This window comes from Dunckerocampus dactyliophorus, chromosome 5, assembly GCF_027744805.1.
Source record: "Dunckerocampus dactyliophorus isolate RoL2022-P2 chromosome 5, RoL_Ddac_1.1, whole genome shotgun sequence".
NCBI lineage: Eukaryota > Metazoa > Chordata > Actinopteri > Syngnathiformes > Syngnathidae > Dunckerocampus > Dunckerocampus dactyliophorus.
The window spans coordinates 20,015,235-20,038,073 of record NC_072823.1 but is presented as its reverse complement, the minus strand read 5'-3'; the positions used below and the strand labels follow the sequence as shown (position 1 = coordinate 20,038,073).

At 41.1% G+C, this 22,839-nt stretch overlaps 3 protein-coding genes across 4 annotated transcripts in view; 1 reads left to right on the top strand and 2 right to left on the bottom strand.

The window, feature by feature from the left end:
- LOC129181181 (cyclin-dependent kinase 17-like) overlaps positions 1-5,526 on the bottom strand; it is a 33,818-nt gene extending 28,292 nt beyond the window's left edge. The window contains exon 1 of one of the 2 annotated variants that reach the window (XM_054775977.1): positions 5,209-5,526. The gene's annotated coding sequence lies outside the window, so the exon portion shown is untranslated. The remainder of the gene's footprint in view (positions 1-5,208) is intronic. The other variant, XM_054775978.1, reaches the window with a different exon arrangement.
- A 2,500-nt stretch (positions 5,527-8,026) lies between these two features.
- Positions 8,027-12,831, top strand: ucmab (upper zone of growth plate and cartilage matrix associated b). Its single transcript, XM_054776104.1, has 5 exons — positions 8,027-8,263; positions 8,357-8,419; positions 8,490-8,585; positions 11,105-11,203; positions 11,284-12,831. Exons 1-5 carry the CDS (start codon positions 8,206-8,208, stop codon positions 11,379-11,381), a joined length of 414 nt encoding a protein of 137 aa, XP_054632079.1. The 5' UTR covers positions 8,027-8,205; the 3' UTR covers positions 11,382-12,831.
- Positions 9,127-22,839, bottom strand: part of camk1db (calcium/calmodulin-dependent protein kinase 1Db) — a 37,942-nt gene continuing 24,229 nt past the window's right edge. The window contains exons 4-11 of the mRNA XM_054776103.1: positions 22,338-22,476; positions 20,365-20,491; positions 20,083-20,158; positions 19,478-19,590; positions 16,166-16,244; positions 15,518-15,605; positions 15,064-15,232; positions 9,127-13,453 (exon numbers count right to left, since the gene is read on the bottom strand). Coding sequence (XP_054632078.1) covers positions 13,308-13,453; positions 15,064-15,232; positions 15,518-15,605; positions 16,166-16,244; positions 19,478-19,590; positions 20,083-20,158; positions 20,365-20,491; positions 22,338-22,476 — 937 coding nt within the window. The 3' untranslated portion in view covers positions 9,127-13,307. The remainder of the gene's footprint in view (positions 13,454-15,063; positions 15,233-15,517; positions 15,606-16,165; positions 16,245-19,477; positions 19,591-20,082; positions 20,159-20,364; positions 20,492-22,337; positions 22,477-22,839) is intronic.

Below are 22,839 nucleotides of genomic sequence, written 5' to 3'. Positions count from 1 at the left end.
GATGAAGAGGCTCGCACAACATCTATATTTTAAATTAAAAAGCGGGGAGATTCTCCCATTCCTTCAAGTAACGCAACCTTCGTCCCTTAAAAAGGATTTCATACGTTATTCTCTATCTTTTGGCTATATTAAATGTACTTTTTGCCCTTCCAAGTCTCATTGCCTTTGGGACAAAATTCTACTCTGCACCCTGGCTCAGCACTCCCCTATAGCAATGCACAGTTTTACTCCTTTGGAAAGAGATTTTAATTTTAACTGCATATCCCATCCTTTTTTTCCACTAAAATCTATGATCATGATCCTTTACTTTTTTTTCTTACTTTCATACAATTCACTATGCTCTCGTCTGTACAAAATATGAATCATCAAAGAGAGTGACTTTGGACACGTTTTAAAATCATTTAACATTTTCAGATTTTTTTTTCTGATTTTTTTTGTCTGTGTTATGAAATAGAAATAACCTCTTTTCTGATATAGAAATATATTTTAACAAAAAACACAGGAATAATATGTAATATAATATGTAATAATATATAAACATTGTCTCCATATGGGGGTTCATTTGAAATTCGGGTAAACAACAACAAAAAAAAAACATATTTTTTTATATTTGCAAGCAACTGCAAATTATTTAGTAGTCTAGTCGCGGTTGTTGGTTTACATATCCCCCACGGCCCCCTATGTAAAGCCGTTATGACTCAGGTATGGTATGATACCGACAGAATTTTTAAAAATTATCATACCCGAGTCCTTATGACTAAGCTCAAGCACACATGTTATGCGAGGTTAGTCTGAAGACAACTAACGACAGGTGTGCTTGTGCTTGAGTCCGAAGACTAACCTTGCATTTAGTGCGAGTGGGTAACAAACTAACAACAGACTTAACAACTCACAAGTTCTGACATAAGTCATTGTCGGAGAAGTGTTTCTTTGCGAGTGGTAATATGGCAGCCAGGTGGCTTCACAAGTCATTGACCAATGGTGTATCTAGATATATAGCACAGATCAGTGGGCCAACCCTGTCATAGCTAGTCACTGTTGTGAAGTTGATCAAGATATGCTAATCCATTTTTTTATTCAATGTCTATGGCCTATTTTCATGAAAATGTTGTCAAATTAATAATTTAGAAGGAGTATTCAACTATTGAGGTTCCACTGTAGTCTAAATCCAAAAGATAAATAAAATAGAATATAACTTTGTCACTGTTAAAACAATGAAAATCAGTTTAGCATCTCTCTTCATCATTAGCAGAATCGAAGATGAAACTAAAAGCTCAATGACAATTATTTACAAGTTGTGAATATGTCCATATTTTGTTATAAATACTGTAATAGTCCACTGTTCTTATTTATTTACATTTGGGTATTGCACTTGTTGATTGCAATGACAATGAACTGATAAACTGCAGTCTGAAATTCAAAAGCCCAGTTACAAAATTCCAATTATCAGCATCATTTTCATGAAACAACAAGCTTTGGGGGTGGGTTTTGACCCATTTGGAACCCTTTTTTCATCCCCCCATTTGGCACTCCTACACTATGTTGTGTTGTGTGGTGATAAACTCAATCGGTTTCAGATTTAAAAAAAACTGGTCGGGTGACTGACAGAGATATTTATTATTAGCTACCGGGGCATTAGTTTGCTTTCTCAATGCCTGATTATTATTTCCTGTGGGCAGTTCTCTGGGATGACAGAGCATTGAGCTGTGTGAAAAATTTCAAGTCCATCCACCGTATGGGGTTAAACTTTGGTGTTTAATAACAGCGCCACCATGTGGTGTATATGTCAGGAAAAAATAGCACAGGCAAAAACACAGTAGGGTTGAATTTTTGGACACATTTTCACACTTTTTTGCACAGCGGTTCAGTAGTAGGAAGAGCTACACCATGGACTGTACATTGTGACTAGTTCACACAATGTGAAAGATGCAAAGCCAGACTGGCTGCAAACGTCCTTCCAAACAGAGATGGCACAAGTGCTCAAAGAGTGACGGGAAAAAGGCGATATTAGCCTGTCAGCTGTTCCAGACATTCACGGTGCAGATGACAAGCCCGATACATGGTCATTAGGCTCAGTCGGGGCAGCTGACCCAGGCTGGGATGAGTTGGGTTGCTGGAGGGACCTTTAGCCCTATAGAGACACTCTCTAATCCAAACAGACAATCGGGGTGTGGAAGCGGTCAAACTTGTCAAGCATTTCTCCGAAAGGGAGGAGGGAAGCTGGGACGAATGCATGCTGGTGCTGGAGCTGTTGGGTTAATGCGGCAGAAAAAAGAAAGTTTGTATTCATGGCTACTATCTATAGACTGGATCAGCGCCTGTGACATAGCAGCTGCTCCCTGGAGAGCAGTGACACATTAACCTTCAACCAGCTGTCTTGGCCAGATGCTTCAACATGAGCAAAACTTTGCAGCTTTGGCCAAACAAGCACTATATACAGGTACATGTATATATAGATTTCCATTAGGACGTGTTAAACTGTTCAGAAAAAGAGCGAGGGTTCTTGGAAAAACGTGTGTGTTCCATTATACGGAATACTGGCCCATCATCTGATCCCGGGTGGAACACGGGGGATCAGCTCGTGCGTGGCTACAGCTGTTCCGAGGCAGGTCAGGTTACCCAGGCCGCTGCCGTCCCCAAGGCCCTCACCAAGGGAACGACCCCACGTCAAAGCAAAACGGGCGGGGTGGGGGGGCACACTCCCCTGAAACTCAGTGGCTTTCTGCTGAGTAAAACAAATGCACCCCCCACACCACCCAGTAATAGTAATTCCTTGCAAATACACCTTGCACAGAGGAATTTTGCAAGTGAAACCATCTAGTAGGGGATTTCATCAATTTAGTCCTAATGCTGTGGGACACATCATTAGGAACAGCTGCACCAGCTGTATTAAAATTCTGCCTTTCCGAAGATGATAACAGCAAGTTTTGTCTGAGACTTATTTCAAAGGCTGTGTAAAACGGCGCTGCATCATACTGAAAGCTGTTTCTTATATTTTGGCACGAAATAGCTACACAAGTGGTTCAAAATATTACACACTATTCTCCGCTTGATTCAATGCAGTTCGACTGCGCTACAAACTGCAAACACAAACATTCAGCCATACTGTGCAAATACGTTCATGAGTGGGATGATATCACAACAATCTGATTGGACGCTTGGAGATGATGCCATTACATCATTGCTACATCATAAGCACGCTTGCGCAAGTGCAGAAGTGTGCAAATTGAGACACAGCATATGACGCAGTAGGACGCCGTAGTCGTGATAAACACAAACACTACTACAGCGCTATGTTCCCCCGTCTTTTCCGACCTGAAGTGATTGTGTTTGATGGCTCCATTGTTCTGTGGACCGACGGCCATAACTATGCTCTGTTTCAGTGTTGTATCAAGACCCTAGAGATAGCACTGCATTTAAACATGATTCAAAGAATGCAACACATGGACCAGGGGTGTCCAAAGTGCGGACCGGGGGCCATTTGTGGCAAAAAAGGCACAATGTAAAGAGGAAAGAATGAAATGTTGATACTAATAACTCATAGTAACAAAAAGCTTTGTCTTTGATTTTGATTATAAAACTAATTTTATAATGACTTTTTGTTGTAATCTGTTGTTGAGCATTTAACTTAAGCCATAATGTATAAACAAACATTCAATATAATAGTATTTTTACATTAGAAATTCATTTTATAAAATCAAACTAAGGGCCCTGTCACACCTTGACGATTTAGGCAGCGCATGCCTGACATGATCATTTTGATGCCGACGTTTTTTTTTTTTCAATTTTGGACGTATACATAGCGTATTCATAACGAGTTCGACGTAAACATGACGTATTAGTAACTTATATAGAACGTACGCCAGCGTATTGGCCAAATTTTTCATACGTTGGCGTAAGCTGGCTAAATCGTCAAGGTGTGACAGGGCCCTAAGCAACAACAAAACTTAAGGAGATATTTGGGAGCCGGAAGAGCCAAAATTGCTATCACTCAGAGAGCTGTGTCAAAAGATTTCGCAAATTAATCACACAATACATTAAAATGAACTCGCTAATCTCAATATATTGCCATGTGCGTGTCTGTTTTCCTGAGTTCACTCTGTATATTGCTTTCACCACCTTGGCGCGTTTGTTCCATAGAACAACGGCATGGTTGGCTTTGGTCAGTCATAGAGTCTGTTTGTCTCGGTGGGTGGAGGCGGGGTCGCGAGCATACACATAGAGTGCAGAAGAGTGTAACATAATAGAAATTAAATGAATAGATAGTAATATATTCTCATATATTTTTTAATTGTACTTTTCTTTAAAGTAACGTTAAAATCTCATAGACCCAATCTTGTGTATTGTCCCGTCTGATGAACAGTGTCTCAAGACCCCTACTCAAAGATGATATGCCCTTTTTGGCATGCAAAAGCAAGTAGCAGCTTGAGAAATGCAAAGAATGACATAATTTTCAAAGCTGCAAAGCCAAATTCAGTTGTTCAAAGGCAAAAATGATGGGAATGGTGAAAATGGAAATGGAAACACTGTGGAAATGTGGCAGTCCATCATTACTTTGTACAAAAGTGCATTGTGATGTGAATAATGTTTGCAACATCCCAGCCCCAAGTTGACAGTTTTCCTAAACAGGCAGCAGCACCGTGACAACGGTTCATGGAGGCACACCAAGTTCCTGGCCATATTTCTGTGCTCAAGTTCTCACAGAAATGCACAGAAACTGTTCGTGAATCTTCTAGCAACTGTTGCCAGTGTTGTGTGCTCATGTGCAGGCTTGTCTAAAACAGCTGAGAGGGCTTACAGCAGCTAATACAGCCTATATACTGTATACGTACAAGTATATATATTATATGTGTGTGTGTGCGATCAAAGTGTTTAGCACTGTGTTGTTGCAGGTGAAGATCCTTCCAAAATGTAGGTCAGGGAATGAAAGTAAAACAAGACGACGCATGCCGAGAAGCAAAGACAAGGCACCCCCCCTGTCGTTTTTACAACTTGCCTCCAAGTTAAACAGCAATGCTGGCGTAAGGACGTTAAAGTAGCTAGTAGCACTGTTTGTTTTCAATGCAGCCATTGACAACAGCGCTATTATTCACACACAGTGTTACAGTACACACATTTTCTGCATTGTGAGTCACAAACAGTGGAGTCGATGGCTACTAACGCCGTTTATTAAGTCTTTATTATCGATATTTCAAGTAAAAGACTCACCAGAAACGACGAGGGTTGCTCCGACCGGATTCCCCGACCTCGGAGCTTCTTCTCGGGCCGGACGCCGTCTTTCCTTCCCTCTTGCTCGCGTGGTTAAAAACCACCGACTTCTTCTTTAGTTTGTTGTTTCTTTTGATTTAGCCTAAAAAACGATCCCAATTCGATTCCCACATGGCTGGCTTTTAGGCTTTAAATTTGCGGCTGAAAAATGTGACGCGTTCCAGCCGTCGTTTTTTCGTGCGGGGGACCATGATAGTGAGGGATCCGACGATTAGTGCCTGCTGCTTGCCTGGCACAAGCGCGTCCTGTCCGACTGCCTGCCGGGAAACAGCGCCCCTCGGTGGCCAACAGAGGAAGAGACAGATGGGGAGGTGGGCTAGCCTGGTCCCACAGTGTTCTCTACTGGTAGAAATGTGGCAAACCTCCAACTCGACATATGCAGTACGCTTACATGCTAGACAAAAGTATAGAGACACTTTTGAATCTATTTAATTATAATAATGACCAATACTTTTTGTCCACATGGCATATTTAATCTCAAGTTTGTCTTCTTTGTTGTTGTTTGCTGTTGTTGCTTACAATAGCTATTGAATGAACTTTTTAGTTTTCTCAGAACCAGAATCAGCTTTTTTCGCTATGTATGTTGTTACCACACTAGGAATTTGACTCCGGTCTAACATCACCCTCTGTTACAAAGTACAGTAGTAAATAAAGTTTACAGAAGAAGAAGGAGAGTACTACTATTACATAGAATATTGTACATAATTGTAATTATGGTATTTACAATGTTACAGGTTATTTAAATATATTAAAATCAGAGGTGGAAAAAGTATTCCAGTATTGTACTCAAGTAACAGTACTTTGCCAACATTTTACTCAAGTATAAGTAAAAGTACAGGTCTAAAAACTCAGGTAAAATCATTCACTGCTGTTCCCAGGTGAACTTTTTGTTTAGTTACATGTTTTTCTGCTCATTAATGGATAACATTTAAATATAACCAAATACAATACTTTTAAAGACAACATACTGTGAATACTGATGTTAAAAGTACAAATAAACACAAAAAACAGGTGTTGATAATTGCAATGATTAAATAAATGAGTCCAAATAAATCAAGTTAACTGGAGTACTCTGTGGTGGAATGAATCCAACCAGTGCATATTGAGTGTATGTTTAAAATATTTATATTATACGATGCTTCATATCTCATGGAAGTGGAGAGAACTTTTTATTTCCTATGGTTTAACCTGTCAAGCCTGCAAGTCCAAATGTACCCTTCTCAGGTGAACCTGATGCTCGTGTAAACTTAACTTGCAGTTGTCCTTTGAGCATCCCATCAAGCCATAATGTTGTGTTTGCATTGTGCTGCTGGGTCACTTGCCATTTTAATGTACAGCCCACGAGTGGAAGATTGCCAAACTGCCGTTTTGTAACCACTTTCAAGGCATAGGAAACACATCCTCCTTCTCGTTCCATCTCACCTCCCTGGGCAGCGGTCCATCCGCATGCTCAAGACAGTTTGAACATTCACTCTTTTTTTTCGAGGGCCTGAGGTCAGGTGAGAAAAAAAAAAAAACTACAGCAAACATAAGTCTGCATACTTTCCTGCAGAACTTGATGTGGTAGCAGAGAGAGCGTCCTTGTCGAGGGCCTCATTTCGGAAGTTCCTGCAGAGCCTCGCTTATTTTCTCTCACCTCAGTGTTGTTTTTTCTGTCTGTCATCCATCGGTTTGTGGTAAAGGTGCACTTTCGTCATTTTAATCATCATATCCCGTGTGATTTCCGTAGCTGTTCCAATAATGAGAAACAAATCTTTTACACGCACGAGACCCCTGAAAGGTAAATGCGTCCATGGTGTACTACTGCTACTCAGCATCACAACATAACACTGGTCAAAGATCCTCTATATGACATGGGTGCTCTGCTTTTTTTTTTTTTTTTTCAGGACCTACTGCAAAAACACTATTCAAAGATGCTCTAAATGACAGTAGCACTCAGCTGCTTTTAAAGACCTACTAAGACCTTCAAGGACCTTCTGCAATAACAGCCAAGGATCCTCTATATCAGTGGTCCCCAACCTTTTTTGACCCACGGACCGGCTTGTGTTCCCACAAATCTCCCACATTATAGCGATCTAATTTATCTTATTTATTATGTATTGTGTAAAACTAAGACATGAATAACATCAAATTAAAAGCACAAAATGAATGCCGACCCACCATCCACCAGTTCAAGTTCCAGCCAAGTTTTTCCAGAGAGATTATTACGTCGCTGTTTGACGTGTGTGGTAAAAGAAAGTGCGCTAGCATGAATTAACTTGAGACAAATGTGCACATTAGCACTCAATAAGTCATCAAAACTTACCTTTATGCATTCCCACATAGTATCAGCATTTGACACCAAATATGAGGTGAAAGAAAAATGGTAAAAATACAGTAGTAGTCTATCTGTGCGGCATGAGATAAAGTTAGCACACGCACACTGGACATGCGTCAAGTGAGACGATGTAACAGAGAGAATCTGGCCACTTTTCAAAATAAAACAGAAAAAATGAAATAATGGAAATTATTTTTTCCATTACGGGCCCGGTACCAAATGACCCACGGCCCGGGGCTTGGGGACCACTGCTCTGTATGACAGGAGTGTTTGTGAGGATCTACTATGAAAATGTTACTCTCTCCCAAATTTGTAACTGCTGTAAATGCCAGATTGGGCCCACAGCCTTAAATCAATATTGCTACAGCTCTTGTATTGGGTCTTATTAGATTGTGCAATGAGGTGGTGTGCGTGCAATAACGAACAAAGCAATGACACACAATGACTTTTTGCATGAATCAGTGCATTCTGTGTTAAATCTGGCCTATTATCATGTCCGAGTGGTCACTCCCTTCTTTAGACAGTCCATTTTGCTTCCAGCTTTGACCCACCTCTCGCATACTCACTTGTCCCTCCTACTCCTCTCCTCATCAGTGTGCACTTTGGATGAAGAGGTGAACATGTCGTGGACCCGTGGGACCTTTCTGGCGCTCCTTACCGTGCTCGTCGCACTCTCCTGTGAGTCTCATGCAGGGAGATAACATTTTTGCACGGGTTCCCATGGATATGTCAGCACCATTTCATCAATCGAGCTGATGTTTTTGTGCTCAGTGTCTCCACAGGCTGACTCTGCAGCTGTACCCAGCAGTCAGGATGCTGCCAAGGAGCCACAAGGTGATGCATCAGCTACCCAAACAATCTTTGACTGTGTACTGAGCTGATCTTCCTCCCACATGCACCGTAGGTCCACTGAGGAGGATCTTCATGAAAGAGGCCGACGCATCAAACTTCTTCAGGAGGCGCAGCAGGCGGGCGGTGAAGTCACCCGATGAGCTCAATGGTGAGTTCATTCATGTGCTTCTGTATTTGATCTCTTTTTAGCTTCGAGTGTTAGCACAATCAACTATGTCAGAATAAAGGGTTTGATACAATACAGAGCTTTAATGGCTCATACACCTGATTACCTATTAAATGTTCTTTCTTTACATATCAGCTGTGGGTTTCAATTAATATCTAGATTTGAGTAGCTAACAGAGCAATTCTGCCAAGGCCAACAAAAATAACAAAATCTAATATAATAATAACTCATAAATTGTGTTATTTTAATTTTTTGTAATTTCTTTTTATTTTTTTAATCATTTTATAAAAAATTATATACATTTTAATACATGAAAGGAAATTCCATTTTCACTGTACATTTCTTTTAATTTATTGCTTATTAATGATTGTATTATCAATTATTTTTTCAAAATATTTTTTTAATACATGAAGGGAAAGTCATTGTTCACTGTTTTTATATTATGTCATTATTCTTTGTTTTAGTCATTTTTGTAATAAATTAGTGTTTTATTATATATCAATTAGTAAAATTTATATTTTCAGTGCTAGACACACACATATTTCTATATATAGTTTGTTAATTCAAATTAATTAATTTCACAGGCAGACAGCCACCTCCTGCATTAAAATTGCTGTCAGGACTCATTATTCAACAAGAAATGAATACAAATGCATCTATATATCTTATTTTACCAACATGGGAAAAATCCTGCATTCACACTAAAATGTAGTGAAAGGTTCTTAGTATAATCTTGTTAAATTAAAAAAAACAAACATTGAAATCATGGGCAAGGCTAAAAAAAAAAAGTACATGTTTCATTGGTGTCTAACAAATAACTGGTTTAAACACACATTACCTGAGCCCAAACACATGAAAGGAATTTGAAGTGATATATTTCCGATGAAACACCTCGCCAAGTGGACACACAGTCAACATGTTTATTTGCAGTTGAATGTTTTCCCTAATGAGTGCTTCTGCTGCTGCTGTGTGCGCCCTCAGTATGTGCAGCAGGGTCCATGGGGCACCCCGGAGTTCCAACATACACAAAACACACACACACACACACACACACACACACGGGTCTGACTATCGCTCGTTGTGAGAATTCACAGAATCTAGAATGTTTGACTTTCCCAAGTGACATAACGACTGCCGGCAGGGAGGTGAGAGAACGCGACGGGAGCGGGGTTTTTCTTTTTTTTCCCCCCTCTGAATTGGACTCCTCGTGAAAAGACTGAGTGAGTGAGTGACAAGTGAGTGGGCGAGTGCAATGTGCTCATGAGAGCAAAAATATCTAGCTTGAAGTTTGCAAATGGAGGAAAAAAAAACATGAAAAGTGTGGACAAGTAAGCAGACTCTGTATTATATATGAATTGAATTAATCAATTCAACTGTCAGTCTGGGCAGGACAAAAGTTGTTTGACTAACAAGGGCGGGGCAGAGGCACTTAGACAGGAAGTCAAACCGCAATAAAACACTTGTATACAGCGACTTGTATTCTCAGGGTTTACAAACTCCAGCAGAGATTTGTTCCTACTGCAAGTAAAGACCTGTGCGGGGATTCATTGCGCAGGTCAAAGGTCACGACTCGACTCTAGCCCTCTCGGCTAATGTGACTGCAGGAAAATAAGACAAACTTGCCCCAGCATGACAGACCACTAAAGTCACTAGGGCATCACATGTCACACAACCAGTGAAGAGCTATTACAGTATGTACTGTTTATGTACTGCACCTGTATGGTATCTATAGTATCAAGGGTATCTGTTTTCATGGTATGAGTCACTCTCTTTGGTACTACATTAATGATATCTACATATTTGGTGTCTATGGTATCGTTTGAATCGATGATACTGTTTATCGATACATTTGGTATCTATTACGGATGTAAATCTCTGTGTGATAGATGATTTGATATGCACTTAGATACATGGGTAACTATATGATTCAAAAACTATTTATTTGAAAAACGATTCGATACGGTGTACAAACGATACGACTCAATTGCTACATTAGTTGATGTAGACAATCTTACATCATAAAACAAAGCTGCCAATTCTATAAAAGTGGCATTCTTACAGTGTTTTCAAATGTGTAAAATAGCACATCATATCCCAATGGTAGCACTATCGTGAATTATACTGTCTAGCTAGCTGGCATCTTCCAAATCAATTGTATTTATCCATGAGCGCAATGGTCGCGATGGTATCAGTCCAGCTCTCTGGTGTACCGTACATTCATAGTACATGTACTGTGTAGCAATCATTCTGGTGTCACTGAAGTCAATAATGCCTCTCATTGGTATCAACTGTATCGCTATCTATCTAACCATCAGTACTGTAGTATTTATGATATCATTGGAATAATGCCAAAGATGTTTGACGTCAGCGTTCCAGTCAAGTTGTTCCACACCAAACTCATCCAAACATGCCTTTGTGGACCCTGCATTGTCCAAGACACAAACTGGACTGACCCAATACTTTTGGTCATGCGGTGTCTAATTGACTGTGGCCGCTTACAGCTGAGCAGAGGCAGGTTCTGGCTGCAGACGAGCGCAGGAGAGAGTTCCACGAGGAGAAGAGGAACGAGTTTGAGAGCTACGCTGAAGAGGAGAATGACGGTAAGTTAAGCTCATGCGTCTCTTTTCTTTAGCCAAGAAATCACTCTTGTGTTAGAATGATGGGTTCCATGATCTTCCAGAACAAAACGAGAGGACCCGAGAGAGCACGGAGCAGTGGAGGGAGTTCCACTACGACGGGATGCATCCTCCCTATGAATACAACCGTCAGAGCAACTGAGGCTGTGGATAAATTGTATTCAATCAGACAAACATGAAAATGCTTACATTAGTCTTGCCTTTAACTCCTTTGTAGTTTTGGTCAAAGATGCAAAGACACGTACAAACAAGTCTTTTTTTTTTTTTTAATACATAACATTTGTGCATCAACATGCAACACATGCATATTTTGTTGCTCTTAGAGGGAAGACGACAACAACATTGAGAAAAGAAGCATTCAAGACTCCAGTAAACTTTTCAGATTTGTATTTACAGCAAACTCAGGCTCAGTCTTATTTTTTTACTCACCATGAATAACTACACTTTAAATTCAAAATATTAGTCCTTACCATTTTTAATCCTACATTCACACTTGTGGTTGGGTACTATGGTCCAGACCAAAAATGAACAAAAGATTCACAGTGGTATTTTTTCTCATTTGCGCAGTAAAAAATATGTGCATAAACTTGATTTATTAAGTGACCAAAATGTCGTCTGCTGTATACGTAGGTTATGTTTATATTCTCCTACTTTTACCAGCTTCAATTAAATGAAAAGCTTCTAAAATATACTTTTAAAGAGCGACACTGTCACACACACACACACACACACACACACACACACACACACACACACACACACACACACACACACACAGAGGGAGAGAGCAGAGCAGAGCAGAGAGACAACACTTCCAACACATTTTCTTTTACATATTTGTCTTTTTGCAATCTTTTTATCACTGGTCAGTGTCTCCGAGTTGCGTTTCATTCGCATTTGAGCTCAAGTGAAGCAAAGCGCACCAGAGTTGACTCGCAAGCGGGCCGAGACCCATCTCTCTAGTGGTTGCGACCCACTTGCTTGGTAGATGACCACGCTCCCACTTGCCAAAACGAACCATAATCCCAGCAGAGCAAACACACCAGAGTTCCTTTTGACCAAACCAAACATGACAAGTGTGAACGCACCCTTAAGTCAGGATATCAGTCCTTACTCTCATGATGGAGGGGGGGAAAAAAAAGAAAACAAAGAGAGTCTTTCTGCTAAATTCAACAGGCCGGTATGAAAGCCAAAGCAAACAAGTGTCAGAAGCGGAGGACGACTGTACAATCAACTCAACGCACCACCCCGCTGCTTCTTTGTTTTTTGCAAACATGAATGCACTATTCAATACTTTGTATCTACAATTCCAAGTTTTAAAGGGAAACAAGCTATCCAGCACAAGTTACAGACAGTAATAATGTTTGATTTACACAAAGAAAGCGTGGTCAGATCTATTGGCACGTGAGAGTAATATGCAGTTACACAGTGTAGGTTGTACAAGGGGTGGGGTTTGGTTTGTTTCAAGCACATCCCTGAGAACTCATGATCTTGTGGTCAAGGAGGACCGTCAAAGTCTTTGAAATCAAAATAAAACTTGATTCTCTCTTGGTTGTTCACTGCATTAGTGTTTCCGTTGGTAAATAAATAATCCCATAGTTGAGGTTGTGTTTCACTTTTACAGCAAAGCACACAGAAAAAAATAAACGTTGGGACCCTGCAAGCCACCGTAGCAAAGAGCGAAGACGAATGAGGCGTAGGCAGGCGATTTCACAACGAGTCACCACTCCGGGTGGAGTATTTACACAAGGCATACATCGGAGCATCTGATTGGACAACGCCGACAGCAGCTTGGATAAAAAGTTCCCTTTTAAGTGTGACACTTCCTGCACTTCCTGCTTCAGGAATAACATTCAGTCTTCAGGAATAACATTCAGTGGAGTCTACCCCCTCTTTTCTTCCATGTCTGTAGCACAGCGGATGGGAAGCGTGAGGGGCTACTCAAATTCCTCCCCCAAAATAGCGACGGGAGGCGGCGGGATGGTAAAACTGGGTAACCACTTGTCAGGGATTTTGGCCCGTCTTAAAGCTCTGTGGTCTCCCAGCTCACCTCCCGCGGAACCTGGCGTCATTTAGTCCCAGTGTGGATGACCGTGACGGTGGAGGGGCGTGGCCTGGCCGGCTCCACCACCAACGCCGGCTCCTCCAGAACGGCAGAGGATGCGTCCGAGTCCTGATTGAAGGCCTTAACAGGCAGGGTGGAAATTGGAGGAACTGTGGGAGAATCAGCAAAGTGAGGAAAAGAGTGGAACATTTGTTGGTTTTGTCTGGAATCTTAAACACTGAAATAAATACATTTCTAAATTAGGAATGCTCCGATCAGGATTTTATGCTGCCGATTCCAACACCGATCATCCATGAGTGAGACCAGCTGACACCAATATCAATCACAACTATTAACAGCAAATTTTTCAGTTTATTTATTAGGGGGTAAAAGTTAGGACAATTCCAAGGGCCCCTAACTGCCAGGGCCAAAAAAAAAAAAAAAAAAAGATAATTATTAAAACATAAAAAGTGGGGGCCCAACGTAATTTTTTCTCCTTGGGCCCAGAATGTGCACCCATGCTATTGGCTGTACAATCTGAAAAAAGGAACCATTAAATCAACTTAATTTGGACAAAAACCTATTTTACTTACATTTTCAAGAGAACATACAACAGTACATCACTCGTGAAACTTACAGATGATGAAACGTCTTTAAGGAGACTTTCGGTGTGAGAGTACATTGTCTGATGGAGCGCTGTGATTTGAAATCAGTGTCACAAGAACAAAGAAATAACCCAGAAATACACTGAAGTGTGCGTCAATACTGATGTCAGCTCATTTGCATGTAGCCTTCCTCGATTAAATTTTGGTTCCACTGAGTGCCGACTACGCTGCTTACGTAAAACACGCCTAACATTTTCTCAGAGTTTGGTCAAAGTACATGTTTTGGATGGAGCAAAATGTGTTTGGTGCACAATGAGGTGTTGTGAAAGCACAGCAGCTGAAACGTAAGTCCCACCGTTTTGTATTATTTATTTCATTGTATTAGTGACATACTTGTGCATGTCACAAAATGGTAACACACCAACAAGCTGAAATTGATATCAGATCATGCTTTATACACAACAGACACAAAGAAAGTATTCAACACTGTTTCCCCTGTTTATCGAATGTGTTTGCAGTAGGGATCGACCCATATGGGTTTTTCACGGCCGATACCGATTATTAGTAGTTAACGAGGTCGATAACCGATATGCAGCCGAAATTCATTTGCAGTAAAAGTGTAAAAATTGGCGTAAAAATGTTGACTAATACAAACACTTAACTTCGTTTAACCGGCTGAAGCATGTTTATTTAACCAAACAAATAGATAAATAGCTGAAATAACCGAGTTTTAAATTGATTTCCTGATATCGGCCCGTCGGATTTAAACGCAAGCAAAGACATTAGCAGTACGCTCTTATTGCCAGCCGAAGAGTGACTGCTAGCTGTGACGCATCATCAAACAGTTAAGGTAAATGAACGTCTGTGTGGATTTGCGACTCCCCTGAACGTTTGCCCTCTATTGCTTAAAGAGTGTTCTATTGTTTTAGTATTACTTGTGGTTAACTTATTTTTAGATTTGCATGCTAAACAAATGTTACGCTACCCTTTCTACAGTGATGAGCTCGTGTCAGATACACTATACAGATAGATACAGTATACTAGTAGAGGAAACCGAACTTGACTAAATTCAGCGAGCGATAAAAGACACCAAGTTGCAGAGTCGACGTCATGACAACCGAGCAACACAACATCAGCTGAAGAGAGGACTACAAAAATGAACGAGGTGCACTCACAGTTGTCGATGCCGAGCGGTGCACAGTCCACAGACTGACTTTTGGCCGGCGCTCGGTTAGCGGGGTTGGGCGTGGCCAAGGCGGTGCTGCTGTGGATACTGCCGCCAAAGCTGGTGCCCAGCTGTAGACGCCTCATGTGGCGGATCACAGCTGTTGCGTTAAAGGCTTGCTGCATGCCCAGAAGAGAATATGTTTTCATATCTACTGTATCTCCCAAACATGAGTACACCTCACATTTCAACAGCCATTTTATTTTATCTTCTCAAGGGACAACACTATCAAAAGTAAACTTGACACATTTTCAGTGGATAGTAAACATACAGTATATTGCTATACAAGCTGCACACTGACTACTCTAAAATACATCCATGTTTACTTTCTATATTATTGTCCCTTGAGAAGATGAGGGGTGTAAAAGAAAGTTCTGGTGAGGCAGGTTTAGAGCACTACTTACCCTCCACTTGCTTTTGGCAAAGTTTTTCCGCATCTGTCGACTGACGGATTCGTGAATGTTCTTGCAGAGAGCTGTGTCTCCTGCAATCCTGAACAAGAAAGACGCTTTAAATCCCCTCACATGTACAAACACAAAACAAAAGTATTGATTTGTATAGCCTACAGGAAGTTACAGTGGAACAATCCTATTCTATATATATGTAAGGAATTTCAAGTTGCAGTTTGTCTTTTTTCTAATAAACATCTTAGAAGGCACAGCACACGTGCTTGAAAGGGAAAAAAGATTCATGACGAGCCACCGCATGTATTTATTTCGTTGGTCAGCTCGGCCAGAATCATCAGCCAGCCCACGCCATCCCGCTCTTGTTATATCAAAGCCAGAGAAACCAGCTTAATGGTTGATTAAAGCTCCCACATTTTTCAAGGACGAAATCACCAGCCGCTAATTGACAGCCATTTATTCAGCGGGACTTCTAAGGGAGGGCTGGCAAGCAGAAGTGGGCTCGCAGCTGGCAGCCATGGCGACAAGAGGGGTGACACGCTCTCCTTTATGAAAGATCTGCGTCATGCTGTTGTTTAACCACACTGATATGTGGGGGTGTGTGAGTAGGCGCTGCAAGGTGCAGGGAGGGGGTGGCCAGTTCCTCACCAGGGGTGCTCGAGAGCCTGGTCGCATGTAAACCTCTTTTCTGGATCCTTCTCCATGAGACAGCTGATGAAGTCTTTGGCTGTGGAAGAAAATTAGGTGATGAACATACAGACTTTTAACTTTATTTCTCACTTTTGTTTTTATGACCAAAAAGGTTTATATTGTACTGCATATTGTACTTATTGATCATGTTCAAGACGACATTTTCATAATGCATGCCATCATTAAGAGTTGTGGTTGTGGTACAAGAAACTAAACAGGTTGTGTGAGTTTGTGCGTAACCAACAAGTGTTGTTTAACTTTTATCAAGCTGTGAAAACCCACTCTAGGGTGTACCCGGCCTCTCGCCCAAAGTTAGCTGGGATAGGCTCCAGCACACCCCCCGCGACCCTAGAGGACAAGTGGCATAGAGAATGAATGGATGGAAGCTGTGACCACTATTTGCCCCCTAGAGGCCATGAGAGAGATAGCAAGACATGATATTACCTTCCTTGCTTGGTTAGCTTAGTTATTTACATCCTGGGTGTGTGTAAAATAAAATTAATAAATTGCATTATATCATCTTTTTTGTTCAATATTCAACAATAAAACAGCCACACAGTCTGTATCATGTTAGATTTTTGCTAGCTAGTTTTTTTTAATGCATTTATGCAAACCTGCATTAATCATCCTTTTATGTTATCTATTGTTATTTTTTTGTCCAAACGCCAAAGACCACATCCAGAAAAATTTATGAATGGAAGCTGTGAACAGTATTAATGGATACTTTGATATTACTTAATATTACTGTATTCCACCCATCTTTTTCTATGCTGCTTATCCTCATTAGGGTCGCGGGTATGTTGGAGCCTATCGCAGCTGACTTGGGGCGAGAGCCGAGGTACACCCTGGACTGGTTGCCAGCCAATCACAGGGCACATATAGACAAACAACCATTCACACTCACATTCATACCTATGGACAATTTAGAGTCACCAATTAACCTAACCTGCATGTTTTTGGAATGTGGGAGGAAGAGAACAGAGATTTGAACCCAGATCTTCATGATCTCCTGACTGTGTGGCCAACATGCTAACCACAAGGCCACTGTGCGGCCCACATCACTGTGGATCAGTGTGGATCAAGATATGCTCATCTGTTGAATATATTTCAATAGCTATTATTGTTAGTGTGATACTTTTCAATGTGGCCCTAATCCCTAATAATATCCTAATAAAATGGAACGTAATGTTTCATGTTTAATTTTATGTAGAGATTAGTCCCCAGGGGCTATTAAAATTGAGCTGTGGGACACACATGGTCCCTGGGCCGCACTTTGGATACCGCCGACTTAAGATAACTATGATGTCACTTTGAAGATTGTTTTTTTGGCATCTTGACGATAAGCTAACTAACTAAAGGCTATCAAATCTCTTACATTGTTAATTAGTGCTTGAGCCTAGTGTGAACCATGCATTGGTAGCAAGGTGTCTCCCTGCTCCAAAATTGCTAGCGTATGCACAAACATACTCATATGCAAAAATCGTCATATAATGGCCACCGTGGCTCCACTTTAAAAAATGATAAATTACAGATCGGTTCAGTACACTACAATTTAATTTGGTTAGCATTAAGAATTAAATCCTCCCTTCGACGTAAGGCATGGCATTTTTTTTATATACAAAACATCAAAGGTGTCTATTAAAACATTTGGTTTTATTTTTTTGAGACACATCAAACAACAAAACACACTTCTGCATGGTCTTGCCGCCATGCTGCAAGACTTGAATAGTTTTATCTGCTTTGGCTGCATAGCTCAGGTAAGTGTGTCGGAATGATTAGTTTTGCTAATTTTAATCAAAAGAGTAAAGGTAAAATATTATTCCATTCCCATTTTAACCAGGAAATACTATCTTTTCTCTTAACATCTGGTAATGGTAATGGTTTCATTTGTTTTGAGCATGCTTAACAAGTTACAATGAGGAACACTTGCATAATTCAACATGTGTTAATAGGAGTAGGAAACTCACAAATAAGCTCCTCACATTTGGCCTGTCTCCCTCCCTCTGTAACTGGGTGTTTAACTTTCTCACAGGCAGACCACAGTCAGTCAGAGTCCACAATCGCACATCCAGCTCAAGAATTGTGAACACTGGGACCCCACAGGGGTGTGTGCTGAGTCCGCTCCTCTACACGCTCTTCACCTACGATTGCGTGGCCTCCCAGAACAACACCAGCATCATTAAATTTGCGGATGACACTACAGTCATCGGACTGATCACTGGTGGTGTTGAAACATCATACAGAAGAGAGGTGGCGGACCTCATAGCTTGGTGTCGTGATAACAATCTCCTTCTCAATACAGATAAGATCAAAGAGATGATCATTGACCCAAGAACAAGGGAAAAGGAGTCGCATAAACCCCTGTTTATTGATGAGACTGAGGTGGAGAGGGTGAAAACCTTCAAGTTCCTTGGCACACACATCAGCGAGGACCTTACCTGGTCTCACAACACCCAACAAATTCTGAAGAAGTTCCAAAGGAGACTGTACTTCCTGAGAAGACTGAGGAAATTTGGCATGTCCACCACAATCCTGAGTTGCTTCTACAGATGCACTATCGAAAGTGTCCTTACCGCCTCCATCACTGTTTGGTACGGTAACTGTACAACACGTGATAGGAAGGCACTCCAGCGGGTGATCAAGACCTCACAGACCATTGTTGGGGCAGCCCTCCCCTCACTGCAAGACATTTATAAATCTAGAGTCCTACGCAGAACAAACAACTCTTATCAAGGACAGCACACATCCACAACACTCATTATTCACACTCCTACCATCAGGCAGACGCTACAGGAGTTTGAAGTCCAGGACCACAAGGCTGGCAAACAGCTTTTACCCACAGGCCATCAGGCTTCTCAACGAAGCACTCACACACGCCGCACGCAACACACGCACACACTCATAGCACTTTATTTATTTATTTGTATTATTTATTTGTATTAATGTCTCTTCTGTTTTTGTTGCTTAATTTATTGGTATATATGTTTATGTGTTTATGTTTCTTATGTTCTTATTCTTTCTTGTGTTTTCTTTCTTTTCGTGGGAGAATGAACAGAATAAGATTTTCATTGCATGGTATAACTGCTGTTTTACCATGCACATGACAATAAAACTCTCTTGAATCTTGAAGAAGCAGAGCCTATTTTATTGTATACATTCTTCAAGTCTCTGCAATTCCTGGTAACTTTCTGTGCTTAGTATTTTCAGCAGTTCCACTCCTAACTTCACTAAACCGTTTGAGCAATATGTTCATACTTTGCCTTCTCTTACCAGAATCTGATATGTCGTCCCAGTAGGGTGCGTCAAACTCATAGTCGGCCTTGAGGATCTGCTCAAAGAGCTTGGAGTCGTTCTCGTCGTAGAAAGGAGGGTAACCACAAAGCCTGGCGAGATGGGTGACACCACAGAGTACAACAGTCCATGTGTGCGTGTGTGTGTGTGTGTGTGTGTGTGTGTGTGTGAGAGCGAGTGAGAGGTCATCCATTTGATGTTAAAAAGGATTTGCTGTGTTCTAATCGCATCCACTGGCACTTTGATATTTTTCATACAGCACGCAAAAGGAGACAGTTTAGACAGATTATAGAGACTACATTAATATTAAGAGGGGAAAAGTGGAATGAAACAGTGCGTCGTAATCTGGAAAAGAAATCCCTGGTATAAATCCAGTGGAGTGTTTGGCTTATGAAACGGTTTCCAGTGTTCCATAACGACCACCAAGAGGTGAACTATATTTGCTGGATTATCATCATTTCCTTCGAAGATTCTCCTTTAGCCTAATGAGCTCCTTTTAGTTAATTGGCTTGGGTGCTTGCTGTGACACCTTCCTCAAAAAGCTACATGGGTGCAAAGGGATAAGAACAGTGTTGAGTACTTACAGAATATAAGCGATGACCCCTATAGACCAGCAGTCAACAGCTTTACTGTAGGGCTTCTGCGCTAACACCTCAGGTGCTGCAACAAAGCAAAAATATATTCATATTCACCGAGCCAAACAATGCTATTATGTAACTAAGGCTGACCATGTGCATGCGACAGATGGTTAAGATTAACCTACTGCTAGATTAGATTAGGCCATGTTGTCGGCTTGCAGGACATTTAGCCAACTCAGCGCTAACACGCTTCCTTCACAACTCAAGAGCTCAGAGGGCGAGCCTCACCCACATATCCCGGAGTCCCGCAGGCCGTCGCCATCACGTCGCCAGTTCCCTCCATCTTGGACAGGCCAAAGTCGCTGATCATGATCTTTGACTCGTCGTGCGGGCTAAAGTAGAGAAGGTTCTCTGGCTGGACAATAAAACAGAAAAGAGTCAAACAGGTTAAGTTGCACTGTGAAGATCCATTTTTAAGATGTGCTCTGATGTGCCCAGCATGAGGACAGTATGACAAAAATAGTTCTGCTTTGTCCAAGAGGTTTTAATCTGTTAGGCAGAGAAGTTAAACCCTTGAACCTTGATCCTGTACATCCCATTCCTCATATAATTTGGTAATGGTCAGTGGTGTTTGTATATCAAAATAAATGAGGACCAATATGGTTGACTAATATTTGTCTACATATTTAACATTTAATGTCATTACTTTCAATAGCATATTAAACTGAACAACTTCAATTGTTAAAGACCTGTTAAACACCTATGATGGCTGGATGAACAGACAAAAAAATATTATAAACACAGCATGATTATTTTATTTACACATAAAGTTAAGATTAAAAAATGTAAATACTATTTCTTAAATACATAAGTTAATACATATTCCAATATCCCATCCATCTATTTTCTATGCCGCTTATCATAATTAGGGTCGCGGGGGTATGCTGGAGCCTATCCCAGCTGACTTCGGCCGTGAGGTGGGGTACACCCTGGACTGGTCGCCAGTCAATCGCAGGGCACATATAGACAAACAACCATTCACACTCACATTCATACCTATGGACAATTTAGAGTCGCCAATTAACCTAACATGCATGTTTTTGGAATGTGGGAGGAAACCGGAGTACCCGGAGAAAACCCACACACGCACGGGGAGAACATGCAAACGCCACACGGAGATGCCCAAGCAGAGAATCGAACCCAGGTCTTCCCAATCTCCTGGCTGTTACTGTGTTGGCCAACATTCTAATCACTCAGCAATTATAAAATAAAATACATATTGGAAAAAAGTAACAATTTAATTTTTATTTAATTTTCTATGTAATTCATATTTTTAAATATATTTTATAATACAACATTTTCATTCATACATTTTGATCTATATTATTTTATTTATCCATGTAGCCATTGAATCATTAGTCTGTATTAAGTACAAGATGATTGTAAATATTATTTCGGTTATTATTAATTATATTATCCATGTAATTGATATTTTGTTAAATTTATATTTAAAATTCATCCATCCATCCATGTAACCATTTTCTTCCGCTTATCTGGGTCAAGGGGGCAGCAGTCTCACTCGGGAAGCCCAGACTTTCTGGTCTCCTGCCACCTCTTCCACTTCCACAGGGCTGTTCCCAGGCCAGCTGTGAGACATAATCCCTCCAGCGTGTCAGAGGTCTACCCCGGAGCCCCTCACGAGGGAGGCGTCCAGGAGGCATCTGGACTAGATGCCCCAGTCACCTCAACAGGCTCCTCTAGTATAGATGTGAAGGACCAGTGGCTCTACTCTGAGCTCCTTCCGGATGACCAGTTCCTCATCCTATCTCCTTTGGATGAGACTAGCCACCCTATGGAGGAAACTCATTTCGGACGCTTGTATCCGCTATCTCATCTTTTGGTCACGACCCAAAGCATACATGAGAGGAGAAACATACAGTAGATCGACCGTTAAATCACCACGACGGTCCGGTACATAGACTGCTGGATACACTGTTGCGCTGATCTGCCTGTCGATCTCATGCTCCAGCCACCACGACCCCGAGATACTTGAACCCCTCCACTTGGGGCAAGACCTCACTTCCAACCCGAAGGGTGCAATACACCCTTTTCCGGCAGAGTACCATGGCCAGATAAACACATATCTGTATAATTAACTGCTATGTGGTTTAGGGTTAGGGTTAGGGTTAGGGTTTATACAAATGAATTTAGCAATTGAATAACTCCTTTGTATTAAATATTTAGTATAGTATTAACTATACCTTCAGGTCTCTGTGCACAATACCCATGGAGTGGAGGTAGTTGACAGCATCCAAAACTTGCCGGATGAGCCGACTGGCATCCATCTCGGTGTAGAAGCCCTTCTCCACGATGCGGTCAAAAAGTTCACCACCAGACACCCTGTCAACACAGCCATGACGCATACATGTACATGTCAGAGTGGGCTTGTTTGCATGCCAATACTCATGATGACCATTTTGACAAGTCGTGTTTGGGGCGTCATTCCAAACCTTTTAGAGGTGCAGGAAACTGGACCAAATCACTACTTTGCTGGTGCAGTAGTCATAAATAACAAATTGTAATTGTATGTGAGAGATGGAGGGAGGTGAGAAGGAAGGTTACAAAGGTCAACACAACAATGTGAGCTTATCCAAAGTACTGTAGAGGCTACCACATGGATTAAAATACATACAAGACACTATTTGTTTCCTAGTTGCCAATGAACTGAACCATTGCTGACATTCGAAGCTGTTAAATTAGCAC

Bases quoted from the DNA above. Each gene is read 5' to 3' on its own strand.
- ucmab (XM_054776104.1), top strand. From the start codon at position 8,206: ATGTCGTGGACCCGTGGGACCTTTCTGGCGCTCCTTACCGTGCTCGTC. The intron at 8,264-8,356 runs GTGAGTCTCATG...TTTTGTGCTCAG, and splicing joins CGTGCTCGTCGCACTCTCCT to TGTCTCCACAGGCTGACTCT. The intron at 11,204-11,283 runs GTAAGTTAAGCT...ATGATCTTCCAG, and splicing joins CGCTGAAGAGGAGAATGACG to AACAAAACGAGAGGACCCGA.